The sequence below is a fragment of the Theobroma cacao genome, chromosome 9 (assembly GCF_053813885.1).
Source record: "Theobroma cacao isolate CCN51 chromosome 9, ASM5381388v1, whole genome shotgun sequence".
NCBI lineage: Eukaryota > Viridiplantae > Streptophyta > Magnoliopsida > Malvales > Malvaceae > Theobroma > Theobroma cacao.
Window position 1 is genome coordinate 48,395,264 of NC_142647.1, and position 24,090 is coordinate 48,419,353.

General features: G+C 35.0%; 5 protein-coding genes and 1 non-coding gene across 12 annotated transcripts; 4 read left to right on the top strand and 2 right to left on the bottom strand.

The window, feature by feature from the left end:
* Nucleotides 1-1,002: 1,002 nt before the first annotated feature.
* On the top strand, nt 1,003-4,986 carry LOC18590727 (P-hydroxybenzoic acid efflux pump subunit). The gene is made up of 3 exons (XM_018127089.2): nt 1,003-1,644; nt 2,931-3,098; nt 3,213-4,986. Exons 1-3 carry the CDS (start codon nt 1,099-1,101, stop codon nt 4,944-4,946), a joined length of 2,448 nt encoding a protein of 815 aa, XP_017982578.2. The 5' UTR covers nt 1,003-1,098; the 3' UTR covers nt 4,947-4,986.
* Nucleotides 4,987-6,022: 1,036 nt separating this feature from the next.
* TRNAH-GUG (transfer RNA histidin (anticodon GUG)) lies at nt 6,023-6,094 on the bottom strand. The gene has a single exon. It is a non-coding gene; the product is annotated as a tRNA-His (tRNA).
* Nucleotides 6,095-7,342: 1,248 nt separating this feature from the next.
* Nucleotides 7,343-11,993, top strand: LOC18590728 (UDP-glucuronic acid decarboxylase 6). 7 transcript variants are annotated; one of them, XM_088810424.1, is made up of 13 exons: nt 7,343-7,399; nt 7,849-7,986; nt 8,970-9,056; nt 9,176-9,263; nt 9,832-9,923; nt 9,992-10,056; nt 10,137-10,225; nt 10,434-10,511; nt 10,594-10,687; nt 10,928-10,994; nt 11,087-11,150; nt 11,253-11,293; nt 11,544-11,993. In XM_088810424.1, the coding sequence occupies exons 2-13, from the start codon at nt 7,897-7,899 to the stop codon at nt 11,727-11,729; spliced, it is 1,041 nt and encodes a 346-aa protein (XP_088666550.1). In that variant the 5' UTR covers nt 7,343-7,399; nt 7,849-7,896; the 3' UTR covers nt 11,730-11,993. The 7 variants fall into 7 exon arrangements, with proteins under 7 accessions (XP_088666550.1, XP_088666552.1, XP_007016477.3 ...); XM_088810426.1 differs by having other exon boundaries at nt 7,866-7,986; XM_007016415.3 differs by lacking the exon at nt 7,343-7,399 and adding an exon at nt 7,456-7,698 and having other exon boundaries at nt 7,866-7,986.
* A 2,650-nt stretch (nt 11,994-14,643) lies between these two features.
* On the bottom strand, nt 14,644-15,113 carry LOC18590729 (ATP synthase). The gene is made up of 2 exons (XM_018126503.2): nt 14,883-15,113; nt 14,644-14,782 (listed from the first exon to the last, which is right to left on the bottom strand). The coding sequence occupies exons 1-2, from the start codon at nt 15,004-15,006 to the stop codon at nt 14,736-14,738; spliced, it is 171 nt and encodes a 56-aa protein (XP_017981992.1). The 5' UTR covers nt 15,007-15,113; the 3' UTR covers nt 14,644-14,735.
* Nucleotides 15,114-18,830: 3,717 nt separating this feature from the next.
* LOC18590730 (histone H4) lies at nt 18,831-19,371 on the top strand. Its single transcript, XM_007016421.3, has one exon. The coding sequence runs from the start codon at nt 18,899-18,901 to the stop codon at nt 19,208-19,210; it is 312 nt and encodes a 103-aa protein (XP_007016483.1). The 5' UTR covers nt 18,831-18,898; the 3' UTR covers nt 19,211-19,371.
* Nucleotides 19,372-20,330: 959 nt separating this feature from the next.
* LOC18590731 (ACT domain-containing protein ACR9-like) lies at nt 20,331-24,084 on the top strand. Its single transcript, XM_007016423.3, has 6 exons — nt 20,331-20,678; nt 20,905-21,123; nt 21,236-21,341; nt 21,977-22,328; nt 22,889-23,173; nt 23,505-24,084. The coding sequence occupies exons 1-6, from the start codon at nt 20,525-20,527 to the stop codon at nt 23,649-23,651; spliced, it is 1,263 nt and encodes a 420-aa protein (XP_007016485.2). The 5' UTR covers nt 20,331-20,524; the 3' UTR covers nt 23,652-24,084.
* Nucleotides 24,085-24,090: the final 6 nt, after the last annotated feature.

Sequence of the window (24,090 nt, forward strand, 5' to 3'; positions counted from 1 at the left end):
CTCTGCCACAAAAACACGCAGGATTCGCTCGATAAAACTAATCTGGCAGACGATCACTGTAGATCAGAGCACCGATATCCTGCTGACCAAATCCAATAAATTTCAACCAATCAAAAAGCAAAAAATGTTTGACCTAAAATGTTTTCTCTTTTTCCCACTCCTTGTCGGCGACAGTCATGAAGAATAAAGTATTTTAACAGATCATAAAGCTAATTAAAATACCCCATCTGAATTTTGCAAGTCACTTAAGGTTGAAGATGAGGCTGATGACCCCTAACAACTATAATCTAAAGCCTATCCTTCAACTTGTGGGATGGTATGTAAGTTGAATTTTTTCCTTAATGTGGGTTTCCACTAAAGCATAAGCTCCAGTTTCTCTTTTTAATAGCATGTATTAGAACATTAAGGATATGGATTAAAAATTTAAGAATTAATTTGTAAATTGTAAGCTTGAGTTTGATTAATTTAAGACAAGTAATTAATCAAGTTATGCACCATCAATGTATGGTACTTATATATTATCATTTACAATAAATATTTTTAAAATTATGAATATTTACTTTTTAAGGTTTTTAATTTTTAAATTTATTTATTAATGAGATGATAATATTTAATTTATTAATAATGTATATGACAAATTTATATAAGAATAATATGTCAAAATAAATTAATTTTTTTTAAAAAATACTAGATAACTTATATAGAACTAATGACTTGGATCTTGAATTGCCAAAAAAGCCTTCATTAAATCTCTACCATATGTGTTGAAAAAAGCTTTGTTAATTCGGCTCAAAGCTGAGCCAGGATTATATGTACTATCTAAACTTGTCTTCAACCCATTTTTTTTTTTAGGATATTGTCTTTCAACTTTTAAATGACTCCATTAAACACACGTGGGCCCCCAAACTGACTTCCACGTGGCTCCAAATTTCCACATGTAATCTCCTGCCCTTACATAAACCACCCGAACAGCTGCTCTCAAACCCCACCGTACCAAAGCCCTCACTCAAACAAAGAGAGAGAGAGAAAGCATTTCACATTTGCCAAAAACAACTTTCTTGTTTCTTCTCTCTTCTTTCCCTCCCGACTTTCTCAACAATGCCGACCGCACCCCAGCAACCGAACAGAGCCAGAGCCTTATGGCGGACCTGCCTGGCCTCCGCCTCCCGCACCGCCTTAGCCTGCATCATAGTTGGCATCGCCACGTTGTATGGACCAGCTTCGCTCCAACGCCAAGTAGAATTCCCAGCATTTTCCTACGTGACCGTCATCCTCATTATGACAGACGCCACGTTGGGTGACACGTTGCATGGCTGCTGGCTGGCTCTCTATGCATCCGTCCAGAGCCTGGGGCCTGCCATGTTGAGCCTGTGGCTGATAGGACCAGCCAAGCTTACTGATGGAACCACGGCGCTTGCGGTAGCTTTAGGAGGGATGGTGGTGGTGTTGCCCGAATCGACTCACTTGGTAGCAAAGCGAATAGCGTTGGGCCAAATCGTTATAGTTTATGTTATCGGCTTCATTAATGGTGGGCAAACCGAGCCTATCATGCATCCGGTGCACGTGGCGGCTAGCACTGCTGCTGGGGTCTTGGCTTGCGTTTTGGCCTTATTGCTACCCTACCCAAGATTGGCTTGTTGCGAGGTTAGTCAAAATCATAGTATCATTTCTCTCTCTCTCTCTCTCTCTCTCTCTCTCTCTCTCTCTCTCTCTACACCTAAGAAAAGACAACAACTTCAACATATATAAGCTTGGAAGATTGCAGAATATAGAAAGAACTTAGTACGTACTAGTAGTTTTTAGTTTTGAGTAACCTTTGATTAGTGCTTTTTTGGCAGTATGGCGTATCTTAGAAAAGACGAACAAAAACTGTATACTAATTTGGTCTTTGTTTTTAAATTAAATTAGATATGTAATTAATATAAACTCTTCTTTAACTCAGCTCCTTGGCACCTAAAACCACACGTACAAAGGGTTTTTGAGACTTGGGAAATTTCCTAAAAGTTTAGACTCTTTATCATAATTTTGGAAGATTGTAGACGCAAAACATAAATGAGAGAATCTAGTAAAAGATTTAGAATCTATTTGGTCAAAATTTTTTTTTGCTTAAAAATTATTATGAAACTCTTATGAAAAATAATAACTTTTAAAATTAAGCTAAATCTGTTTAGTAAATTTACTTTTATAAGTTCTTTTTATAAATAAGTTGTTTGAGAAAATAATTTATACAAGTTATAATTTTGATTAAAATTATCATAAAGAGTATTTAATAAATAATTTTCTATTAATCACAAATTCTTTTGCTCATAATGGAAAAAAGTTAATTTTAGTTTTTTATTTATAAAAAGTATTTTTATATAACATAAAATTTATAATTAATAATAAATCATATAAAAATGAAAACAAATAATGTTGAAATTATTTTTAATAGATGAAGGTATGTTTGAAACAAAAAGAAAAATTCTCTTAAAAACGAGGCATGTTTTTTAAAAAAAGAGAAGAGAAAACTCATCTCTAGAGCTTTTTCTAAAACTCATTTTTTTCAAAATTTTTTTTTTTTAAAAAAAAATTACTTATTTTTTTAAAAACTTTTTTAAATTCTTATTTGATTTGACTTTTTTTTTTTTAAGAGTTGGATAAATTAAAAAAAAGCGAAGCCAAACAAGCTTTTAGTACGTTAATGCCGTGCCCAAAAGTAAAATCCATTGCAAAATGTTGAAAATATTGAGTTTTTGGATTAAATGACGTCTGCCCACCATTTGTAAATCACAATATATTAAAAGTCAATAGTGGTTACTAAGTAGTAGTGGTATTTGTTTCCTGGACTTTTCTTTTCTTAGGGGAAAAAAAACTAAACAAAAACATTTTTTTAATAAAAAAAAGCCTGAATAGTAGATTGATTTTGGGAGAATATCTTTTTCATGTTATAGGCGAAGAGAAACTGCAAGCTACTGGCGGAGAACGGTTCACAGAGGCTGAAGCTGTTCGTCAAGGCGCTATGCGCAGAAGACAACGCAGCGGCATCTGCTTCCATCTCTCAAGCGAAGATGTTGACCGTAGCCGGAACCAAACTTCTTCAACGTATTAAACGCTTCCAAGTAAGACCGGTCAACATAATTTTGACGCTAGGCTAATTAATTTCTCGTCTTTTTTGTTGACTGTTGAATACGTTTATTTCATTTAGTAACCGAAATCTTTTGTGTTGTGAACAGGGAAGCATGAAATGGGAGAAACTTCCGTTCAAGTTTTTGAGACCCTACTATATGAACTCAGGGGAGAAGTTGCAAGATATAGAGATAGCTTTAAGAGGAATGGAAATGGCTTTGGAAAGTACCCCATCATTTCCAGGGAGAATGTTTGATGGAGAACTCAAAGATGGGCTGCTTAAGTTGGAAGAGCACATTAGCTTAACGATAAAACAGGCAAAGAGTTTCTTACCTGGTGATTCCTTAACTATTCCGGAATCAAATGCTGAAGACATTACGAAGTTCCTCCAAACTCTTCAAACAATCCCACCAACCCACCAAGATTTGCACTTTTTTTTCTTCTTGTTTTGCATGAAACTCCTTCATAGTAAGTCGTTGCCCAATCCAACGACTAAGAATCCGGTTCAGAAAGATGGAGGATCGTCACCCATTTCATCGAAAGAAAACGGGTTCTCCTCCAAAGAGGTTTCGAGCAGCTGCGGTCTTAAGATCAAAAGGCTCATTCCAGCTTTCAAGTTCTCACTTTCTTTAGGATTCTCAGTTCTATTTGGGTTGATATACAGTAAGCCCAATGGATTCTGGTCAGGACTCTCAGTTGCTGTCAGCTTTGCCGCGGCAAGAGAGGCTACATTTAAAGTTGCAAACGTTAAAGCACAAGGGACAGTTTTGGGGACTGTCTATGGAGTTATAGGGTGCTTTCTTTTTGAAAGGTTCTTGGCTATTAGGTTCTTGTCTCTTCTTCCTTGGTTCCTCTTTTCAAGTTTTCTAAGGCAAAGCAAGATGTATGGTCAGGCTGGTGGGATTTCTGCTGTCATTGGTGCCGTTCTGATATTGGGAAGGGAAAATTTTGGTCCCCCAAGTGACTTCGCCATAGCAAGAATCGTGGAAACATTCATCGGATTATCTTGTTCAATTGCGGTAGAGCTTCTTTTCCAGCCCACAAGAGCTTCAACTTTGGCTAAAATTGAGCTCTCCAAAAGTTTGGAGACATTGCATGAATGTATTGGCTCGGTGAGCCTCAAAATCAGCGAAGCCAACCTTGTAGAGAACCAGAAGAAGTTAAAAATTCATGTAAATCAGCTAGGAAAATTCATTGGAGAAGCCGAGGTGGAGCCCAATTTCTGGTTTTGGCCTTTTCATAGTGCTTGCTACGGTAGGCTTTTGGGGTCTTTGTCAAAGATGGTGGATCTCCTGCTTTTTGGTGCTCATGCGATAGGATTCCTTGAACAAGAGTCACAGAAACTTGAAACTTCTTGGAAGGAAACTGTAAATAAACTAAACGGTGACCTTAATCTCTTCAAGGAGTCCGTTGGCTCTTTAGTACAATACCTTGCAAAGATATCCTCGATCAAATCACTCACCATACTTGACAAGGAGCTTGAAAAGAACAACATTTCTTATGATATCGAGATGGGAAAATCACCAAGCCCGAACTTTTTTAGGGTTTCTGGTTCAGATGAAGATGATGAGATGAACAAGATTTTGAGTTCATTTCTTCAACATTCCCAAGAAGTTGTCGATATCATCCATGGCATTGAAGGTGGGAAGGAGCTTAAGAGCCAGATGGTATTAAGTTTGAGTGCCCTGGGGTATTGCATGGAAAGTTTAATAAGAGAAACCCGACAGATTGAAGAGGGGATACGGGAACTTGTGCAGTGGGAAAATCCTTCAAGCCATGTTAACTTGCATGAAATCTCATGTAAAATACGTGCTTTATACAGTTATCTTGTTGTACCATGACAAGTAAATTTAATCCACGAAGAAAGATTTGATTTCTAAAGCGTCTTACAAAATGAATGATCATGGATGGGATAACACAGATCACTAGTAACTTGTAGAGTTATGGTAGTATATATTAACTTGGCAAACTCCAATGGCCCCATGGTGCATTACTAATTTCCATCATTATCATAATAGTTTATACAACTCAACCACAATTCAAGAAATATAAATTTTAATTTTAATCATAATTCGAAACTATACAAACTAATTTTTCACATAATTAATTCTATCGATCACGAGATTTTATAACCGATAATTTCACTTTTAATTTTATATCATTAGTAACAACAAAAATAGAAAGAAAGAAAAGAACCCTCAATGTCCTTGTCATGAAGTAAGAATGGTGGATAGCACATGCATGCTAAAAAAGATAGGTGGTTTAATATTCAAAAATTTTTAAATATGGCTTGCCGAGGTTTAAAGTTTAGTTGACCTATGTTGATTCGCTTAACTTTTCTAGTATATATTCCACAAATTAGGTGTATGATCCTCGAGAGATATAGTGCGGAAAGTGATAAAAGGGGTCACATAGGAATTTTCTCAAAGGTTACTGCAAAAGCACTAAACTATAGATTAACATAGAATTACTAAAATAAATATACAACAGCTAATTTTAGCCGTACAGTAAGCAACTTTTAATTACTTTTGGAAGCTTTAAGGATCTCATTTGTCTCAGGGTGGTGGAAAATGATGTGGGTGAATCATGATACATTGAACAGTGAACATAATCCGAAACAGAAGCAAAGCATATTAGAGAGATTGGGGGGATAAAGCTAAGAAATTAAGCTTAAAATTTTTAAAAGAAGAGCAGCTTTATGGCTTCTGCCTTATTTGAATCTGTACTTGCTAGTAATAAAAATATTACAATATGTGAGGCTCCCGAAGCCTGTAAGTTAATGCCCAGTGCGGACTGAGAATCTTGATCAAACCCAAAGCTACTTGGGGTTGGGTCTTCGTAAAAGCAAATCCAAAATTGAAGACCCAATAGGATGGGAATGGGCTCATGGCAGACACACTGAAAAAGATGCAAGCACTGTGGCTGCTGGGATTCGAGCCCAGGTCTCCACGGCCACAACGTGGAATTCTTACCACTAAACTACAGCCACAACGTGGAATTCTTACCCCTAAACCACAGCGACTGATGGCCTGTGTCTTTGTCTAATTGCTGAAAGAAGCAACAGAGAGATCTGGCCGATAGTCGGCAGGCATCCACCAAACGCCTGACAGGTGCGACCCAGATTCGGTGTTTGTCACAAGCTTGCTTTTTCAAGCTATCTCTATTAATTATTACAAAGAGCAATGTGGTATACCTATACCATATTCTAACTCAAGTGCACCATGGTCTTTTTACACGCAAAGTGCAAACTGCAAAGGTATTAAAGTATGGCCTTTGAAGAATTGATTATATCTTTTTGTTAAGCTACTAAGATTTCAAAGTTGGAGGATATAAAGAATTAAAATATTGGAATAACTCTTCTCAAAATCTAAAAAATAATATCAGTTGAAGGATTGAACTATTTTTTGGTCCTTGGCTATTTCCATCGGATCTCGAATATTCATGAGAACAAATTCTTGAAAATGACCCCAATGGCTGGACACTCAAATAGAGCTAGTCTAACACCGAGTATAATTTGTTCCTTTAATTTAGCATTACTATTGTGAGGGTCCATCAACATAGGGGAACACACTTAATCTAAAAAACATTAATGTTATCAATTAAAAATTATTGAGAAGTTTTGTTAAGACAAGGATACAGAATGGGAATGGAAGAAATATTTCTTGAAAATGTTAACAGATAAGATATTGTTATTTTTGAAATATTTTAATTCAAATTTTAACATTTGATAGATTTTGATTTTATAAATATTCGATTAAAATTTTGAATTATTATTTAAATTTTAAAGTGGATATGTGGATTTTTTTATCAATTTACTTTGAAAAAAGAAAAGAAAATTGTGGACTATTTGTTTTAAATGAAATTGAGGTGAAAAGGGAAACATTATCCAATCATTACACAAATTGTGCAAATTAAGGTAAACCAAGATTTTGAGTAATTAAAACCACATCTTCAAGTTAAGAAAAAGACCAATAACTAGCTGTAATTTTCTACCAATCCGTGGACCCCACGTTAACCTTCAGCTGACGTGGCAGCAACCAAATACGTAAGCTTACAAGAGACAAACTCACGTAAAAAAGAAGGCATCGTATTCTGTCTTCCTTCCTCACTGTCTCACCACTGGCCAACACAAAGCATATGCCCCATTATTACTACAACTAAAAAAATCCCTTAATTATCGCCCCTAAACACACTTAACTTCAGTCCCCTAAGCTTGGTAATTGCGCACCCCCCCCCCCCCCCCGCCCGAAACCAGAAGTCCCCACCTTTCATTAAAAATCCCGCGTTTGTGTAGGTAATTAAGATCGAAATATAAATAATTAAAATTTGATGAATTTTCGGACTATTTTTTTTTGGTTTTTTTGTATTAGGGGTTTTAATTCTGTTTGGTGTGATCTGTATTTTTATTATTGTTCTCGAGGAGCTGTCATCAAAAGCTTCTCGCTTTTCGTAAATTTGAAGGCTCCCCAATTTACCAGTCTTATTTAATCAATCATTTCTTTTTTGGAAATTAATTTGGTGGAACAAGTTTCGATTTTTAGAACCTTTTTTGAGGCTATAAATAAGGCTTTCTGATCCCAAGTTTTCTTGTGTGTAAGTAAGAGATCAAACTCGCTACGCGTTTTTATCTGATTGTTCTCTCGAATTCTCAATCAGGTCCTCTTGTTTCAGTCCCTGATCTGAAAATCAATTACCAAAATTTGATCTCTCAATCGCTGTCTCTCTGTCTGTTTTCTCAAACAGGCCCTCTTCTTTGGCAGGTTTTTGAGTTGAAAAGGCGAGATCTGAGCAATGGCGGCAAATTCATCAAATGGTGAACAACAGACAACCTCAAAGCCACCACCTTTGCCATCTCCATTGCGCTTTTCTAAGTTTTTTCAGGTTATTTTTATTGCTTTTTCTTTATTACTAAAATGTTGGTATCAGTTTTTTTTTTTCCTTTATCATGTTATGCAGCTTTCACTTTCTTTGCGCTAATTAAAAACAGTAAGTGATTGTGATGTTTTTCTGCATCTGGGTAGTTGCTTTTCTCTGTGAATTATAACGTGTTAAAAGGTTGCATTGAGCGTAGCCTTTGGTTATGGCTTAAGAAAAATGGTTTATTTAGAGTAATTTAAATTGGGGCAGACAATGTATGGTTGCCTGGTCCCGCAGCTCGTTAGATATAGCTCACAAAGTAGAGGAAATTTAATGCAGGGTATGTGAACAGTTGATGATAGTACTCGTAGCTTCATGGTCATGGATCTCTTTGCATATGCACTCGCAGTAAACCAAATTGATCTGTTTAATTGTGTGTTACCATTCTCATTTGGTACTGAATCTGTTTACTGTTTGCTAGTCTTGGAAATGTTCAAATAAAATAACGTGTGGGCAGGCCATGTTCGAATGATGACCTCTTGTTCCTTGATTTGTTGGCGTGTAATTTTCTGTCTTTTCAAAATAAATGCCAAGAGACAATCGAGAGCAATATAAATAATAATCAATTATTGGAAAGGAATTCATCCAGATTCATTCAGAATCATTCTTAAGATAATTTCCAGAGATGAATCCCAATATCGTTGTCCCTCCTGAACAGGTAGCTCCAGGATTGTAGATCCTTTATTATGGTTAAGTATTTAGCTTAGATTTGTGAATGCTGTCGGAGATCTTGTTTCTCTAATTGCTTTCTTGATCTTTATGCCCTTGACGGATCAAGAATTGCAATATTCCTCCTCTCTTTGCTGTCTTATATCTATATATTCTAGTGATTATCGAACTCTCCCTGCTTCTTAGATGAAGTTTTTGTTGATCAGCTTGATTACATTGTAATTCTTCATATACATTTGATTTATATCTTTAATATTATCTTTGATTGTTTATTGCAGTCCAACATGAGGATTTTGGTAACTGGTGGAGCTGGTTTTATTGGTTCTCACTTAGTGGACAAATTGATGGAAAATGAGAAAAATGAGGTTGGTAGATTTCTTATCACATCCAAGTTGTGTTTCCTTGTTTAGAAATGATTAGCAGAACTGATACTAGTATTATTATGTTCTATACTATTATATGTGTCTAATACCTTCATACTCAGGTGATTGTTGTTGATAACTACTTCACTGGATCAAAAGACAACCTTAGGAAGTGGATTGGCCATCCAAGATTTGAGCTTATTCGTCATGGTAAGTTCTTATCGTTTAGCCTGTTATTGTTTCATGGTCTCTGGATACAAAAGCTTTTCTTTTTCTTGCCATAAAGGTCTAGTGGAGGTGTATTTACTATATTTCTTTTTCTTTTAATGTAGCATATATTTTTCTGTTCTGGTCTATCAGAATGAGTCAGGATATAAACCATCTTAGCTGTTATATGCTGTGTTTCAAAATGTCATTGCATTAACTTCAAATCATCTGAATAGATTTCAGTGTAAAGACTGTTCAGGTGATATTATTAGTAGATTAGGAAGAGCAATTTTGAGAAATTTGATGTTATTATTGTGAAATTCTGGCATTTATATGAAATTTGTGATTCATGATTTCAATTTACATCTATTGCAATGTACAGCAACACAAAATGCTTGAACTGGAAATGGGTAGTGAAAACAAAAGTTTCATATCAATAATGCAAATATGAGATTGTATTCTCTTACAAAATCATTTGTCATATTAATATATAAATATACTGTTTTGTTACATTGGTTGATATAATATATATTGCAGTTATTGAATCTGTGTCTCTTTTTCTCCTTTGTAGATGTTACTGAGCCATTGTTGATTGAAGTTGATCAGATTTACCATCTTGCATGCCCAGCTTCTCCAATTTTCTACAAATACAATCCTGTGAAGGTGGGTGTTGGTGTTTCTGTTAATATATTTTTGACTAGTTGCTTAATTTTTGCTTTCTATTTTTATAGACAATAAAGACAAATGTGATTGGCACACTGAACATGCTGGGACTTGCAAAGCGAGTGGGAGCAAGGTTAGGGAATGCAGTTCTTTATCAATTTATTTATGCCCCCCTCTCCACTGGCTTTACTGAATTGGAATATTGTGGAACAGGATCTTGCTCACATCAACTTCAGAGGTATATGGAGATCCTCTAATCCATCCACAACCTGAAACATACTGGGGTAATGTCAACCCAATTGGTAAGTTCCTCAATTGATGTTTGTATTATTTATGCATATGGCTTATTTTATTAGACAGTGTTGTAAAATTGGACCTGAAACATACTGCCAAGACTGTGTGTTGTAAAATTGGACCTTGGGAGATGCAATTAACAGAGGAGTCAGCTTGGCAGAATGTATAAGGTTATGACAACATTACTCTGCACTGAATGCCTTCTTCTTGTTATAGGGGTTCGGAGCTGCTATGATGAAGGGAAGCGTGTGGCTGAGACCCTGATGTTTGATTACCATAGGCAGCATGGGATTGGTAAATATCTAGGTTTACCTAAATGAAGTTATCCAGCCACTATTATTAATTCTTAACATGGTTCTTTCATCCTTTACCACAGAGATACGAATTGCTAGGATCTTCAACACGTATGGGCCACGCATGAACATCGATGATGGACGTGTTGTCAGCAATTTCATAGCTCAAGCACTTCGGTAAATATTTTGTTTTAATGTGTTGGTTGTTAGCATACTGTCTGCTCCCTTTTTATTCTTAGGTTTGCTGTCGACCAGACTGCCATTCACTTATCAATTTCTGATTTAATCATAGAGCAACAAGACAGTTGTTTTACAAATTCTGTTACCTTTTCGTGCTTAAGCTTAAAACATTTTTCCCACTTGTTTGCCACTGAGCTAGTATTGTCTCTCATTTCACTTCTCTTTTGCACTTTGTAGTGGTGAACCACTGACAGTTCAAAAGCCTGGGACGCAAACTCGCAGTTTCTGTTATGTCTCTGACATGGTATGCTACAGAAGTACATGTTTGACTAGCTTTAATACTTCTGATATCTCTGTATGAAATAAATTAAGTATAACATTTGTAAAAATGTTTAGGTTGATGGCCTCATTCGTCTCATGGAGGGGGAGAACACTGGTCCAATCAATATTGGGAACCCAGGTTATCCGACAAACTTTTATGTGAATATATAGGAAATTTTTGTCTAGGCTTTACGATTAGCTCTTACGCACTTGCTGATTCAGGACTTTTATATGCTTTTAGGTGAATTTACCATGCTTGAGCTTGCTGAGACAGTTAAGGAGGTGAGTTTCTTATTTTCACTATGATAGCTCAAAAGCTCAATATATTTTGGTCATTGTCAAGTTAGACATATCAACCTCTTTCGTATGTTGTTTTGAATATTGGACTGTGAGGGGTTCAAAGTTGTGAAGACAGAGAGATAGAGAGATGGGATGCATGAAATAAATGGGGGGTTAAAAATTACTTCTTTTTTTTTTACTTTTGAAAGTTTTGAGCCTGACCGGGCTTCTGTTTCATGGTGCATCGCCGCAGCTTATTAATCCTGAGGTGGAGATAAAGACGGTGGAGAACACTCCAGATGATCCACGACAGAGAAAACCAGACATTGCAAAGGCAAAGGAATTGCTAGGCTGGGAGCCCAAAGTGAAGTTGCGGGATGGTCTCCCACTCATGGAGGAGGATTTCCGATTGAGGCTAGGAGTCTCCAAAAAGAAGTGAATGAATTATATATAAGGTGGAATTTTCAATGGCAGATTCAGTCCTTGTGGTGGGAATATTTCTCATTTATACTCTCCCCTTGCCTCATATTGTTCTTTTATCATATCATAGCAAAATAATCCATAACCATAGAATGTGAGGTGAGAATTTGTGAAACTTATTGAATTTCGGCAGTCCTTATAGTAACATAGATGGTCTTGTTGCCGTTAATTTTGTTTGCTACAGCAATTAATAAAAGTTTGATGATTCTCTTTAGCGGACAAACTCTTTCCTTGCCTTATGTACCATGCCATGTTACCCCCTGCGAAGAAACAGGTCAGATACTTGTGGAATTGTGGCAAAACTGTTGATTATCATGAAATTTTCATATCCTATCTATAGCTCCAAGTGGGGTAAGCTCAAACCTTAATCTCATATTAATAGAAAGAGGGTGGAAATAAAGGAGAAACGTAATTGCCATTTGCCAAACTTGCATTAGAAAATGTAATTACCACCAACTAGGGTTACATATCCATACTTGATTTGGTCAAAGCTCTTGTAGATTGATATAGGAGGACACAGACCATATGATTTCCGTTAGAATGAGAAACCCTCTTACCTCCCGCGCCAGCTGGGGAAATGACGGGAGGACAGAACTTAAAACAAAAAGACAAAATGGGAGGTAGAGAACCAATTTCTTTTACTTTTTCTATTCGGAAAAACGCTTTACGTACGACAACTTTCTTGAACAACTCTAATCATTAGTTTTATCTGATAAAACTCGTTAAGTATTCCAGCTATCCGCAGAAAAACTTCCTCTTTAATGATATGCTAAATATAAGTAGCAATTCTTAGTGCTAGTTTTATTTCATAAGATTCTGGGTTTTATCTCTTATAAGCAAACGGATGTCCCACACTTTTACTCTTTAAGTGATATTCTACACAGTAATAATTCTTCCCTTCTTTTACTTTTCTGTTTTATTTGTTTTCTTCTTGTCGTGGGTTCCGACGTTGTGGGCAGGGGAGTAAGGGAAGCTTCAGCATGAAGAAAGTGAGAAATGGGGTAGTCAGTTGTTCCTGGATGTAGATATCAATTCTCTGAACATGAACTACATCTGCAGTTTCAATATGTTCGATAAATTAATCAAAATAAATGGAACTACTGCTATTAATAATTTCAGATTACATTCTGATTAGTTTTCTATATTTTTAATGTATCCGCCAAAGTATATCCACTTTGTAACAGGTTATTCTGTAAGTGCAGTCAACCGAGAATGAGAACAGGGGATGGACCATATAATGGTACTGTACAAATGAACAAAATCTAGCAAATTAATCAAGATCTTGTAGGCAAACCGGGAATGCTTCCCTGAGCAAAATCTCTGCCAAATATGGCAATCCAATCCAAGCACACAGACCATGCGCTTATAACAGCTTGCTGGGCTGGAAAAGCTCGCTCCGCATCCTTAAACCATGTTAACTCAATTGGAAAACAGTGGCACAAATTGTCATGTTTTGATTTTCAAGATGATAAACCAAAATCATGGACACCAGATAAACAGACTAATTATAAATGTGTTTTAACATTATTCACGGCAAAACCATTAAATGATGACAAGAATCACAATTCAAAAACTACAGTACCACAACAGTTGTCTTCTGTTATTTTTATAGTTCATAGCAACCAAAAAAGGAAAAACAAATCATAACAAGAAGTGCAACCACATAGGCTTTTGAAATCAGCTGATCACCTGCATACCAAAGAAAACAAAGAGAAATGTCATCCATTGGTAATTTTGGATGCATATCTGCTTATGACATTATTTACAACTTTCATTTCGAGAAAGGGGAGCCAGGGGAGATAAAATGTTCACAAAAATATTTGACCAGGATAAAAAAATCTCAAATATAGCAATTTTCAAGCGGAGAAACAGATTATCTTTCTAAGTCCCAACTGTCAATGCTGCTATAATCCTTGAAAAGTAACATTCTACCATAGATGGATTTCTTAAAGCCCCTCTTTCAGACGAATAGTTTCATGAACATAGATGTGGTCACGTGCTTTACTAAGATGATTAGAAGTTTAAACACACCAATACTAGTAGCAAGCAGTAATTAAGAAAGTTAAACAGACCACATCTCAAACAACCTAATCCAAGAAATCACGACTACAGCTAAACCATATCAAATAAAGGTTTTAACAATGCAACTGAGTAAAATTGATTGGTAATTTCTATGTATTTGATTAAAACAAGTGCAAAGAGAACTGAAGAGAAAAGAATTATAATAAGTACTTATTGCTCTTTTACCTTTTTAAAATCTAGTAAAGTTATTTAAAGATAAATTACTATAACTCCAACTAAAATTCTTAATTTTCAAAGAATACCCCTCAGTCCAAATATAAACAATATCTTATGATTGTAACATTATCTCACTTCTCTACTGATCCCTGTCCTCTCACATCAAATTTCACTTCATTGAACATCATTTTATTTCTCTCCTATCATTTCCGTTCTCTTCTCTTATCCTCATTCAAACAGACTTAAACACCATGCCAATGTGCCTAAGAACTCGAGATTGCTACATATCTCACATATCAATTCAAGTCAACACCTCTTAAAGTTAATATTCATTTTCACAATTCCCTTATCTCAGCTAGTGAAGAAATTAATTCACTTATAAACACATTAAAGAAGGTTCAAAGCACCATAAACAGTTAAAGACTACAAGGATTACTACATTTTTTCAATGTTCCAACAAAAATGTAAATCAATATCATACGCAGATACCGCCTGCTTTCTTCTTCAATCTCAAAACATTATTCTCTCATAGAAATAACACTAAAAATGGGAATTATCGCAATTACAAAATTATATCCCTTTGATAACGATTCTCAGATCACTCTCTCAGATAAAATAGAGCAAATTCTGTAAAATCTCTTTAAAGGAACCAAACACGCCTTTATATTAACCCTTTATTCAATACAGTTTTACGAAAAGGAAAAATAAGTAAATCGGAATCTAGGGTTTACCTCTTGTGCCTCTGAACGAAGGGCGAGTTCTTGGCATCTTCCTCTGCAAAATCGATTTAATAAAAAAGACGTTCAGTACACTTATACGTACACAATTGAGTACTTAAATACGTATTGCAAGGATCGAGAGGAAAATATGTTACCGGTGAGACCAAGGGAAAACTTGGTGATGATGGTTCCGGTAATGGCGAAGCCGACAAGGAAGGGCCAGTTGCGGTTGAACTCCCTCTTGAAGAAAACGGGCCACGGATCGAACCACCTCCTCATATTTCCTTCGCTTCTTCTATTTCCTTTTTCTCCTGATGATTCTTACTGGCTTGCTCTTTCTTTGCTTTGGTGGCTATAAACAACGAGATCGGTTTTTCTCACTTCCTGAGGGAATGGTTTTGGTTTTATCGTGGCCGTTGGATGATCAGATTCGATGATTTTGGAGAGATCGGGCCTCGAGAGTGGTTGGGTTTGGAACAGAGCTTTTGATGGGCTAAGAGACACTGTATCGAGTTTGTCCCGTTAATGGGCCCATGAGTGAACCTTGCGGGAATTGGAATTTAAGAACTTAATGAAGACATTTATTTATTATTTAAGTAAATTAACTTTTGCATCACTAAATAAAGACATCTTTTTTATTTTGATAAACTAATTTTGAAAGAGAACGATTTTGATTGTCAATATTTATAAATGTTATTATTTTGATCACGTCACCGTTAAAAAATAATGCACTTTTTGCGTACCTTTTATATTTTTGTTGACATCAATCGCTCCAAACGATTATGTCCACATGATAATCATTTAAAAAAAATCATTTTTTTAAATCTTTTATTGTTACGTGGCAATAGTTACAAATTTCATGTTAATATAAGATGAGATGGGTTTCAACTTCATAAATAAAGATTTTTATTTTGTTAGGTATATCTTTTAAGTTATAAGTATAAACCCGTGATCGACACAATCACGTGATATTATGGTATTTGACTTAAATGGTGACGTAGAACACCATGTGAGAGGTTTGTTATATTTAAATGATTGGGTGATTAAAATAACAATACTTATATACATACAGGTGATCAAAAATATTATTTTTCAAAATTAAGTTACCAAAACGTAAAATTTCAAAAAATTAAGTAATTAAAAAGATAATTTACTCTTAGTATTAAGATATTTTTAAATGTTCCGAATTTAAAGAATGAAAAGATAAGAATTGTGGCGTTAGGTGTAGATAATATAAATTTTAAAAATAATATAAATTTATTAATATTTCACATTTGGACTTTTTTTTTTAATTCTTAAACGTTTTCCTTTATGTTTTATGTTCATGAATGATGACGTGGTAAAGAAAATATTGAGATTAATTTTCAAATGAGATTATCAACTTAAACTTTAAAATTGAAAAACGAGGGTCATCTAAGATGTGCATGTAATCCCTATAACCAATTTCCTTTTTGGTTATTTTCTCCAAATTGTTGCCATCTACTTTACTTATTTTCTTCCTTTATCACTTGATCTTTTGTTCTCCTGTCAATTCTTTCTAACGAACTTTGTTACTTGATTAAACATTGTCGTTCAGCTTGTTGGGCATTATTTTATGGTAAAAGGTGTTGTTGAAACTTTTAGGTATAATATTTAAAACGGTTATTAAATTCTTTAAGAAAATTTAAATAAATAATAATTTTTTATTATATTTAATTAAATTTTTATATTTTTATTTTAAGTAAAATAAGTATTTAGGATTGACTAATAGTTAATTAATTATTATTAATCAAATCATTTATAGCACGTGGTGTTAATTCGATATATTGACATGTTATAGTGAATGATGATGCAGTATAATGATATGACCGCATGACATTTTTATTTTTTACATTAACATAAAAGTGACAAGTAATGTTTTAATTAATAATAGTAAATCAATCGTTAATAATAAGAGCTTAGTTGACTCAAAATAAAAACATAAAGATTTAATTGAACTAAATAGAAAATTAAAGATTTATTTAAATTTTTTACAACAATTTTAAAACTTTTTAAACTATTATGCCAAACTTTTAAATATACTAGTTGTTTGAAAAGTGCAAATGTAATTGAACTTTTTTTAAATACTAATGGATAATATTGTTGTCTATTACAAAAAAAAAAAACATTAATGTATCTAACAAGTTTTTTTTTTGTTACATTACATCAACTTCTTCTTTTTGATTAATGAATAATATATGCCTTTTTAAATAAACTTTTTATTGTAACTCTTTTTAAAATCTTGACTTTGAATCTTCAATTATTGGCATCTAAAATGTACTAATTTTTAATTTTCGTGTAATGGGAGTAAATCTCATAATTAATTTGTATTTAAAAAAAATTATTTTCATCCGTTATCTAATAAAATACTGGATCTTTCATCTATTTATCAATATCTAGTTAATATTCGAATAAATTTATCATTTGTACGTCTGTCAAATTATCATGTGGTAAAGTTTATTCATATTCTATTCAAGTTTTAGTGACAAATTGACAAATGAATAGATTTATAATATATTTAAAACTTTACGAATGAAAAATTTGAATTTCTTAAATTGCAGATAAAAAAAATCAACAACTAATAATGTAATTTATTCAATGACCGAATTTTATTTTCTTTTCAACCCGATTTGATCCGATTTCATCCCTTTTTAAGGAGAAAGAGTTGCTTTGTGAGTCGAGACCCATTTTTGTTACAATTGAAATCAAAGCAACTTGATTTTTTATATATACTGAAACAACATTTCATGACAAGCTATGTACTGCTTCTTACATTACGTGCCGATCTTTTTGGCTGGTTGGACTTGTGATTGATCGTTCATACTAGTATAACCTTTTTGTATTTAGTTGACGTTAGTATGTATGGAATTTTGTTTAAACTTAGATGAGTACAGAGGGCTTTGAATTAATTTAGATAAGTGATTTATGCAGCCAAAAACTCCATAGAATTCAACCACTATAATTATATTTTTTCTAAATAAAGAGTTTTTTATTTTCTTGAGTAATTAGACCGATAATCTCATTATATATTTACTTGCATATATATATATATATATATAAAAGATCAATTTTCTTTTACTTATGCTTTTAATATATCTTTATATGATAAATTTTTACCATGTTTAGAAATTTTGAAGTCATATTTAGATATTATGAAGATTACGTGATAATGGATACTATTACTTTGAAAATTAATTTTGGTCAAAAGACCGATTGGAATTTGGAAGGATCTTATAAAATTAAATCTCCCATGCACACAACTCACCTATGATATGCAATGCTTAGGAATAGTTTTCTATTTTTCCATGTGATCTAGCAATAGAAACCCTTACTATTATATAAGGAGTAATAACATTAAAAAAAAGCATAAACCAAATCGTCAAGATAGTTTGATTAATGACTCATGATTCACAATCCTCAAGTATAATCTACTGTACAACAAGGATGAAGGAAATAATATATATATAAATAAGAAATCAAATTGATTAATTGAGCCAACTGAGAGGACAAGATTTAGGCATATAATTTTCCGTACTGTTAATACATTATATTAAAAGAAACCCTTCTGAACAGAGCATTACTAAGAAAAACGGACTGTTACGAAATATTTGAAAAATTTAACCCAAAGCCCAAAACGGCAAAACGGGAACTCTTTTTTTAATTGCATTTGCCCCTTTGTTTTCCCGCTGTCCGTTAAAATGTAAAATCAAAATCACTATCAGAAAAAGTTCGGACCCGCCTAATTTGAAATTCTTATACATTAAAAAAAGCACAATCCGCGTCATATGTCATAAAATTTATCCCAGCCGTCGATGATAATTCTATCTACGGTTCATATGTAATTCACTGAACATCAGTACGTCACACACTTGTCGATAAAAATGAGTTCCAAGTTGAAAAATTCCAAACACCACAATCCGCGCACTTACATTGCACGCTTAACAACCATCGATTTGGCACTCTATCAACGGTTTATATAACTCAGCCTTTTTCACGCGGATCGATATTTTCAGCCGTCGATAAAATTATAATCGTACGATTCAAATTAGCCCCCCGCCAAACAATTTTAATCGCCTTACCATTCACAGCTCTTCTGTAATCTCATTCATCATTTCGTTAAGTCTACCAAAAAACCCAAAAGGTTTCGAAGAAAATGTCGGGAAGAGGAAAGGGAGGTAAGGGGCTTGGAAAGGGAGGAGCCAAGAGGCACAGGAAGGTTTTGAGGGATAACATCCAGGGAATCACTAAGCCCGCCATTCGCCGTCTGGCTCGTAGAGGAGGTGTGAAGAGGATCAGCGGCTTGATCTATGAAGAAACCAGAGGAGTCTTGAAGATTTTCTTGGAGAACGTGATTCGCGATGCTGTGACATACACTGAGCACGCAAGAAGGAAGACTGTTACTGCCATGGATGTTGTTTACGCATTGAAGAGGCAGGGCAGGACTCTCTATGGCTTTGGTGGTTAAGATTCTGTACTCTTTAGTATAGATTTAGCTTTGGCATTATTAAGTTTGTCAACTGTACATCTTGGCTATAGATCTTGCCTTTATGTGATTGTTTCAGTTCCCTTGTTGATGTTCTTGTAATCTGTAATCTTGAATATGGGCGATGGATTTCGTTCATCAAAGCCTTTGCGCGCTTTTCCATTTTTAATCTTTCACTGTTTCCAGGTAATTGTTTTTACATCAAATTAAATAACACGATTTATCTTTATACTATAGTTTAATACATCCTAGGTATGGAGCGGGCAAGTCATATGATGGTCCCGACCATCGTGCTTGGTCGTAATCAGCCAATCGACCATCCTGCAAGCGGCGTTGCCTGTCTTAAAACTTTTGTATTGAAAATTAATCGGTATATAAAATATTGGATTATGATGAACGTGCAATTAAATTCGCGGAATTGTGCATAAATAATTCTTTGATCCAATTCCTCCTTGTGATGGTAGCATTCCCCTTGGGCTGGCTCTAGATCTTTCTTTTCACGATAAAGGGAAAAAGGGGAACTAGGAATCTTGCCCCATAGCGAGAAGGTACAGTCATTCAAGCAAGCTCTTTGCAGAAATTGTGGTACTTATTGGAACATCACTTCGCTTCATCCAAAGGTTAAAATCCACGTCCTTGTCTATTGACCCGCAGGGTCTAATTAAATTTACATCAATACTGTCATAAGAACCTTGATATAAGGACATAATTACAGTATTAACCTATACTAATTTTCCCCACAGCTTTCTATTATCCGGAATCGAGTTGCAGTATATGATGTTGCCAACACAATATCTAGCGACTGGTCGGAAGCTAGATATATAGCTGATAATAGCATTCAATTTGGATCACCTTTATGCCTTTGATGTCTCAAAATTTTCCTTGTCAAAATTGGTAACCTTTACCGTAGTAACCCGTGACAATAACATTTCACTTGAAGACAACAAAAACAGTAGCTGCTGCCGGTAGTGACATCTATTAGACACTCTATTAACCACCACTACCTCGCCACGTGTCATAATGGCACCCACTGTTTTGCTGACGTGGAGGTGGTCTCTCCGATAGGACCAACCAAGTGAACTCCTTCACTGCCTTCCCTACTTTTATTATCCTCCCTTCCTGGAAAAATAGAAAAAGGAAAACGCTTTTTGTTTCCAGATTTTGGTAGAAGAGACAAAAAATAAAAAAAAAAGGCAAAAACTCTCCCTCTGATATCTGCACGTTTCGACGAGAAGGGACACTTGAGCTGAGCAAATCGAGCTCTGGCATTTTCAGCGGTGGTTTCCCGTTGACGGTATGGGAGTGCCGAGCGACGACGTCGTTTTGATCCAGAAAGGAAAGAAGCCAGGAGAGCCTCACGTAATCACTGTTAATTGTCCTGATAAGCATGGCCTTGGATGCGATATTTGCCGTATAATTCTTGATTTCGGTCTTTACATCACCAAAGGAGGTGAATTCTTAGCTCCCTCTTGCATAATTGCTTTCCACCTCTTTTTATTTTTACTGCAATTAGTGTTTTTTTTGTTTAAAAAATATGATTTATGATTAGATTTGCATTGTTTAAAATTAGGAATTCTTTTTAGTTAATTAAGTTCTAGAACTTTTCTTTGACGTAAATGGAAACCTGGAGTTTTTTAGATTAGCTATGTTTTAATGGTAGACAATTTTGGCTGTAGATGTTTCAACGGATGGAATTTGGTGCTATATGGTATTTTGGGTGGTTCCTCATTCGAGCTCAATTTTTGTAAGGTGGCCAAGTTTGAAGAACCGCCTTCAGTCCATATGTCCCTCTTGTTCGGTGACATTTTACTTGAATGATCAAACTTCACACTCTGCGGCTTCTTCGGTTTACTTGTTGAAGTTCTTTTGCCTTGATCGGAAAGAATTGTTACATGGTAATTGTGATTCCAATTAATGTTCCTTAATTGAATGTGAATTTGGTGTGCCACGGGTGTATGTGTGCAATATGCACGGTCAGTTCTAATGGAGTTGGAAACTTTGCTTTAGATGTTACACAGGTTCTCTGCGAGCTCGAGCTAACAATTCAAAAGGTGAAAGTCACGACGACCCCTGATGGCAGAGTTCTTGACCTCTTCTTTATAACAGATAACATGTGAGGTTTCATTTTGAGATGTGTGCAATACTTTTCCTTCTGAGAAATATTTTCCAATGAACAGTATTCTGTTGCTTATGGAGGTTTTTTTTTTTTTTTTGGGATTATTAATGAGAAATTTTAGTTCTTTGTTTCTATTCAGAAGGTTGACGCATCTAGGCTCTAGCAGTTAAATGTTATTCAGAAGTTATTTAATTTTGGACCACTTATCATGTGGTCCACTTGTAATGAAAGTGAAATTCATGTCATGTCATGTAGTTTGTGGTTTTATTTGCCTTTGATCGTCTTGTTTCTTTTCTTATATTTTTATTTGTTTTCTGCATAGTTTGTTTTTGTGTTTTAGTTTCTCAAAGACCTTATCTGTCATGGAAAACCAAAACTAGATGCCAAAAACACCTGTTCTTCTTGATGCCTGTATTAGTGCCTTTGCTTACGGGTAATGGAGAATGTCACTTCATTGAAAAGTGAAAATAACATGGTACATAGTGATTTTTGCGCTGTTATTTGTAGATTTGGGGGTCTAGAATTTCTCAATCAGTTATGGCAATTGAATAATTGTATTGATAATAACCAATCAATCAAGGAATAAAGTATTAAAGTTATTGATCTCAGTTATGTATGCAACATTGTTTCAGGGAGCTTTTACACACAAAAGAACGACAAGATGACACATACAAGCAATTAAATGCTGTGTTGGGTGAATCTTGTATCAGTTGTGAACTCAAGTTGGCTGGTCCTGAGTATGAATGCCATCATGGTATCTTGTCTCTTTCTCCTGCTGTAGTAGAAGAGTTATTTCGTTCTGAACTATCAGACAAGGAGACTCGTTCACAAGCTCTTAGCCCAGATATGACAAAATTGAAGAAAGCAAATGTAGTGGTAGACAATTCATTGAGCCCAGCTCATACATTGCTCCAATTACATTGTGTTGATCACAAAGGTCTTTTCTACGATGTATTGAGAACTTTGAAAGACTGCAATATCAAGGTATTGTATGTCCTGCTAAAATTTTTGATGTTTGACAAGTACCTTATAAAGTTAGTTTCTGTTGTATGGTATAACAGTGTGCCTGTTTAATTATGCTGCATAGTCCCCGCATCTATTAGGTTGAAGATGTCTCGCTACCAAGTTTAAATTTTTCAAAATGACATGATTGAGGTTTAGTAATTGTCCTTAGAATTTTTCATTGCCCTATGAAATAAACAACACAAATTTATTTTGTCTGTTCACAAAATGTGACTACCAGGGTTGATAGCTGGTAATTCTAACCCTTTCCTTAGATTAGGCTTAGGGGCCATAAAGTTTTGGGACCCTATTGAACCATAGTCATGGTGAGTGGTGTTATCAAAGAGCTGGTTTCCAAGGTTCTCCATCGGCTTGTTATCCTGAGCCACAGGATTACCTATTGCTGAATGATAGTGCTCACGGTTGAAATGACTTTGGTGTCTAGTTGATTGATTTAATGTATCCTCTCCCCCTCCCTCTGCTTTGGCTTTTACTTAAATTTCCACTGGGGTGATAGATGCTATTTGTTTCTTTTTTCCCAGATAGCTTATGGTCGGTTCTCACCCAATTTCAATGGCTATCGTGATATCGACGTATTTATTCTGCAGAAGGATGGGAAAAAGATTGTTGATCCTGATAAGCAAAATGGATTATGCTCTCGTCTGAAGGTGGAAATGCTTCACCCATTGCGTGTCATCATTTCAAACCGGGGCCCAGATACTGAGCTTCTGGTTGCTAATCCAGTTGAATTATCTGGAAAGGGAAGACCGCGGGTTTTCTATGATGTTACACTGGCTCTAAAGGCTCTGGGGATTTGCATATTCTCGGTAAGAAATCATTGCATTAAAAGAAAAGTGATTTAAAAACCATCAACAGATTGTAACTTTTGTGAACTTGCTTTGATATAACATAATGGAAAGAGAACAATGATGCAATGCCTGGTAGTTCAAACTAGAAGACTGAATTTGTATTTCCATTGTTTAATACCAATATGGTCGCATGTTTGGCTATTTTGAGCTAAAGATTTTATGGCAAGAAGGTTATTGGTTCATTCAGCCCAGTCAAATCAGCAAACGTTCTTGTTGAATCTCTTTTTCCTAGAGAGCTGCCAAATCATTGTTTAAACTACTTGTAACCATTTGCTTTCTTGGTTTTTAGGCTGAAATTGGAAGACACTCAAGTTCAGATCGTGAATGGGAAGTCTACAGATTTCTTTTGGACGAGAACTGCAGATTCCTGTTATCAAGTATGGTAGCTAGAAATCAGATTGTAGATAGTGTTAGAAGAATGCTGATGGGTTGGTGAGTGGAGTCATCTTCCTTGTAGCTGGAATGTTAGTCCCACCCTCACTTAATGCTCTTTCTCCTGCTTTCAGTCTTGGGTGCAATGCACTGATTCCCCATTATATCTTTATGCATTTGGCTTGTATTCTCAAAGAATCCCTCCTTTAACAACCTACGTTGAGCATATGCCAGTTCAATTATGATTCCTCGTTATCTGTTGTAGAGAAGAATGTCCAAGACTTGCCAATCTGATGTAGAGCATGTTCATCCAGTCCGTTCTTGGTTTACCAAACTAAGGATGGATTTGTCGGAGAAAGGGTTGCCATTGTTTGCTCTTCTTATGCCACGCTGCATTTTCAGCTGTAAATTTGTAGGGAAATCAGATTGTATTAGCTTGTATGAATTTGTTTTAAGAATGAATAAACATTAATAAAAGCCTTATATCTTCTTTTTAATTGCTT

Coding starts and splice junctions, on each gene's coding strand:
- LOC18590729 (XM_018126503.2), bottom strand. CDS start 15,006: ATGAGGAGGTGGTTCGATCCGTGGCCCGTTTTCTTCAAGAGGGAGTTC. Junction 14,783..14,882: donor GTTTTCCCTTGGTCTCACCG/GTAACATATTTT, acceptor TCGATTTTGCAG/AGGAAGATGCCAAGAACTCG.
- LOC18590731 (XM_007016423.3), top strand. CDS start 20,525: ATGGGAGTGCCGAGCGACGACGTCGTTTTGATCCAGAAAGGAAAGAAG. Junction 20,679..20,904: donor TCTTTACATCACCAAAGGAG/GTGAATTCTTAG, acceptor TTTTGGCTGTAG/ATGTTTCAACGGATGGAATT. Junction 23,174..23,504: donor TGGGGATTTGCATATTCTCG/GTAAGAAATCAT, acceptor CTTGGTTTTTAG/GCTGAAATTGGAAGACACTC.
- LOC18590728 (XM_088810424.1), top strand. CDS start 7,897: ATGGCGGCAAATTCATCAAATGGTGAACAACAGACAACCTCAAAGCCA. Junction 9,057..9,175: donor TGGAAAATGAGAAAAATGAG/GTTGGTAGATTT, acceptor CTTCATACTCAG/GTGATTGTTGTTGATAACTA. Junction 11,151..11,252: donor AATCAATATTGGGAACCCAG/GTTATCCGACAA, acceptor ATATGCTTTTAG/GTGAATTTACCATGCTTGAG.
- LOC18590730 (XM_007016421.3), top strand. CDS start 18,899: ATGTCGGGAAGAGGAAAGGGAGGTAAGGGGCTTGGAAAGGGAGGAGCC.
- LOC18590727 (XM_018127089.2), top strand. CDS start 1,099: ATGCCGACCGCACCCCAGCAACCGAACAGAGCCAGAGCCTTATGGCGG. Junction 1,645..2,930: donor CAAGATTGGCTTGTTGCGAG/GTTAGTCAAAAT, acceptor TTCATGTTATAG/GCGAAGAGAAACTGCAAGCT. Junction 3,099..3,212: donor AACGTATTAAACGCTTCCAA/GTAAGACCGGTC, acceptor TGTTGTGAACAG/GGAAGCATGAAATGGGAGAA.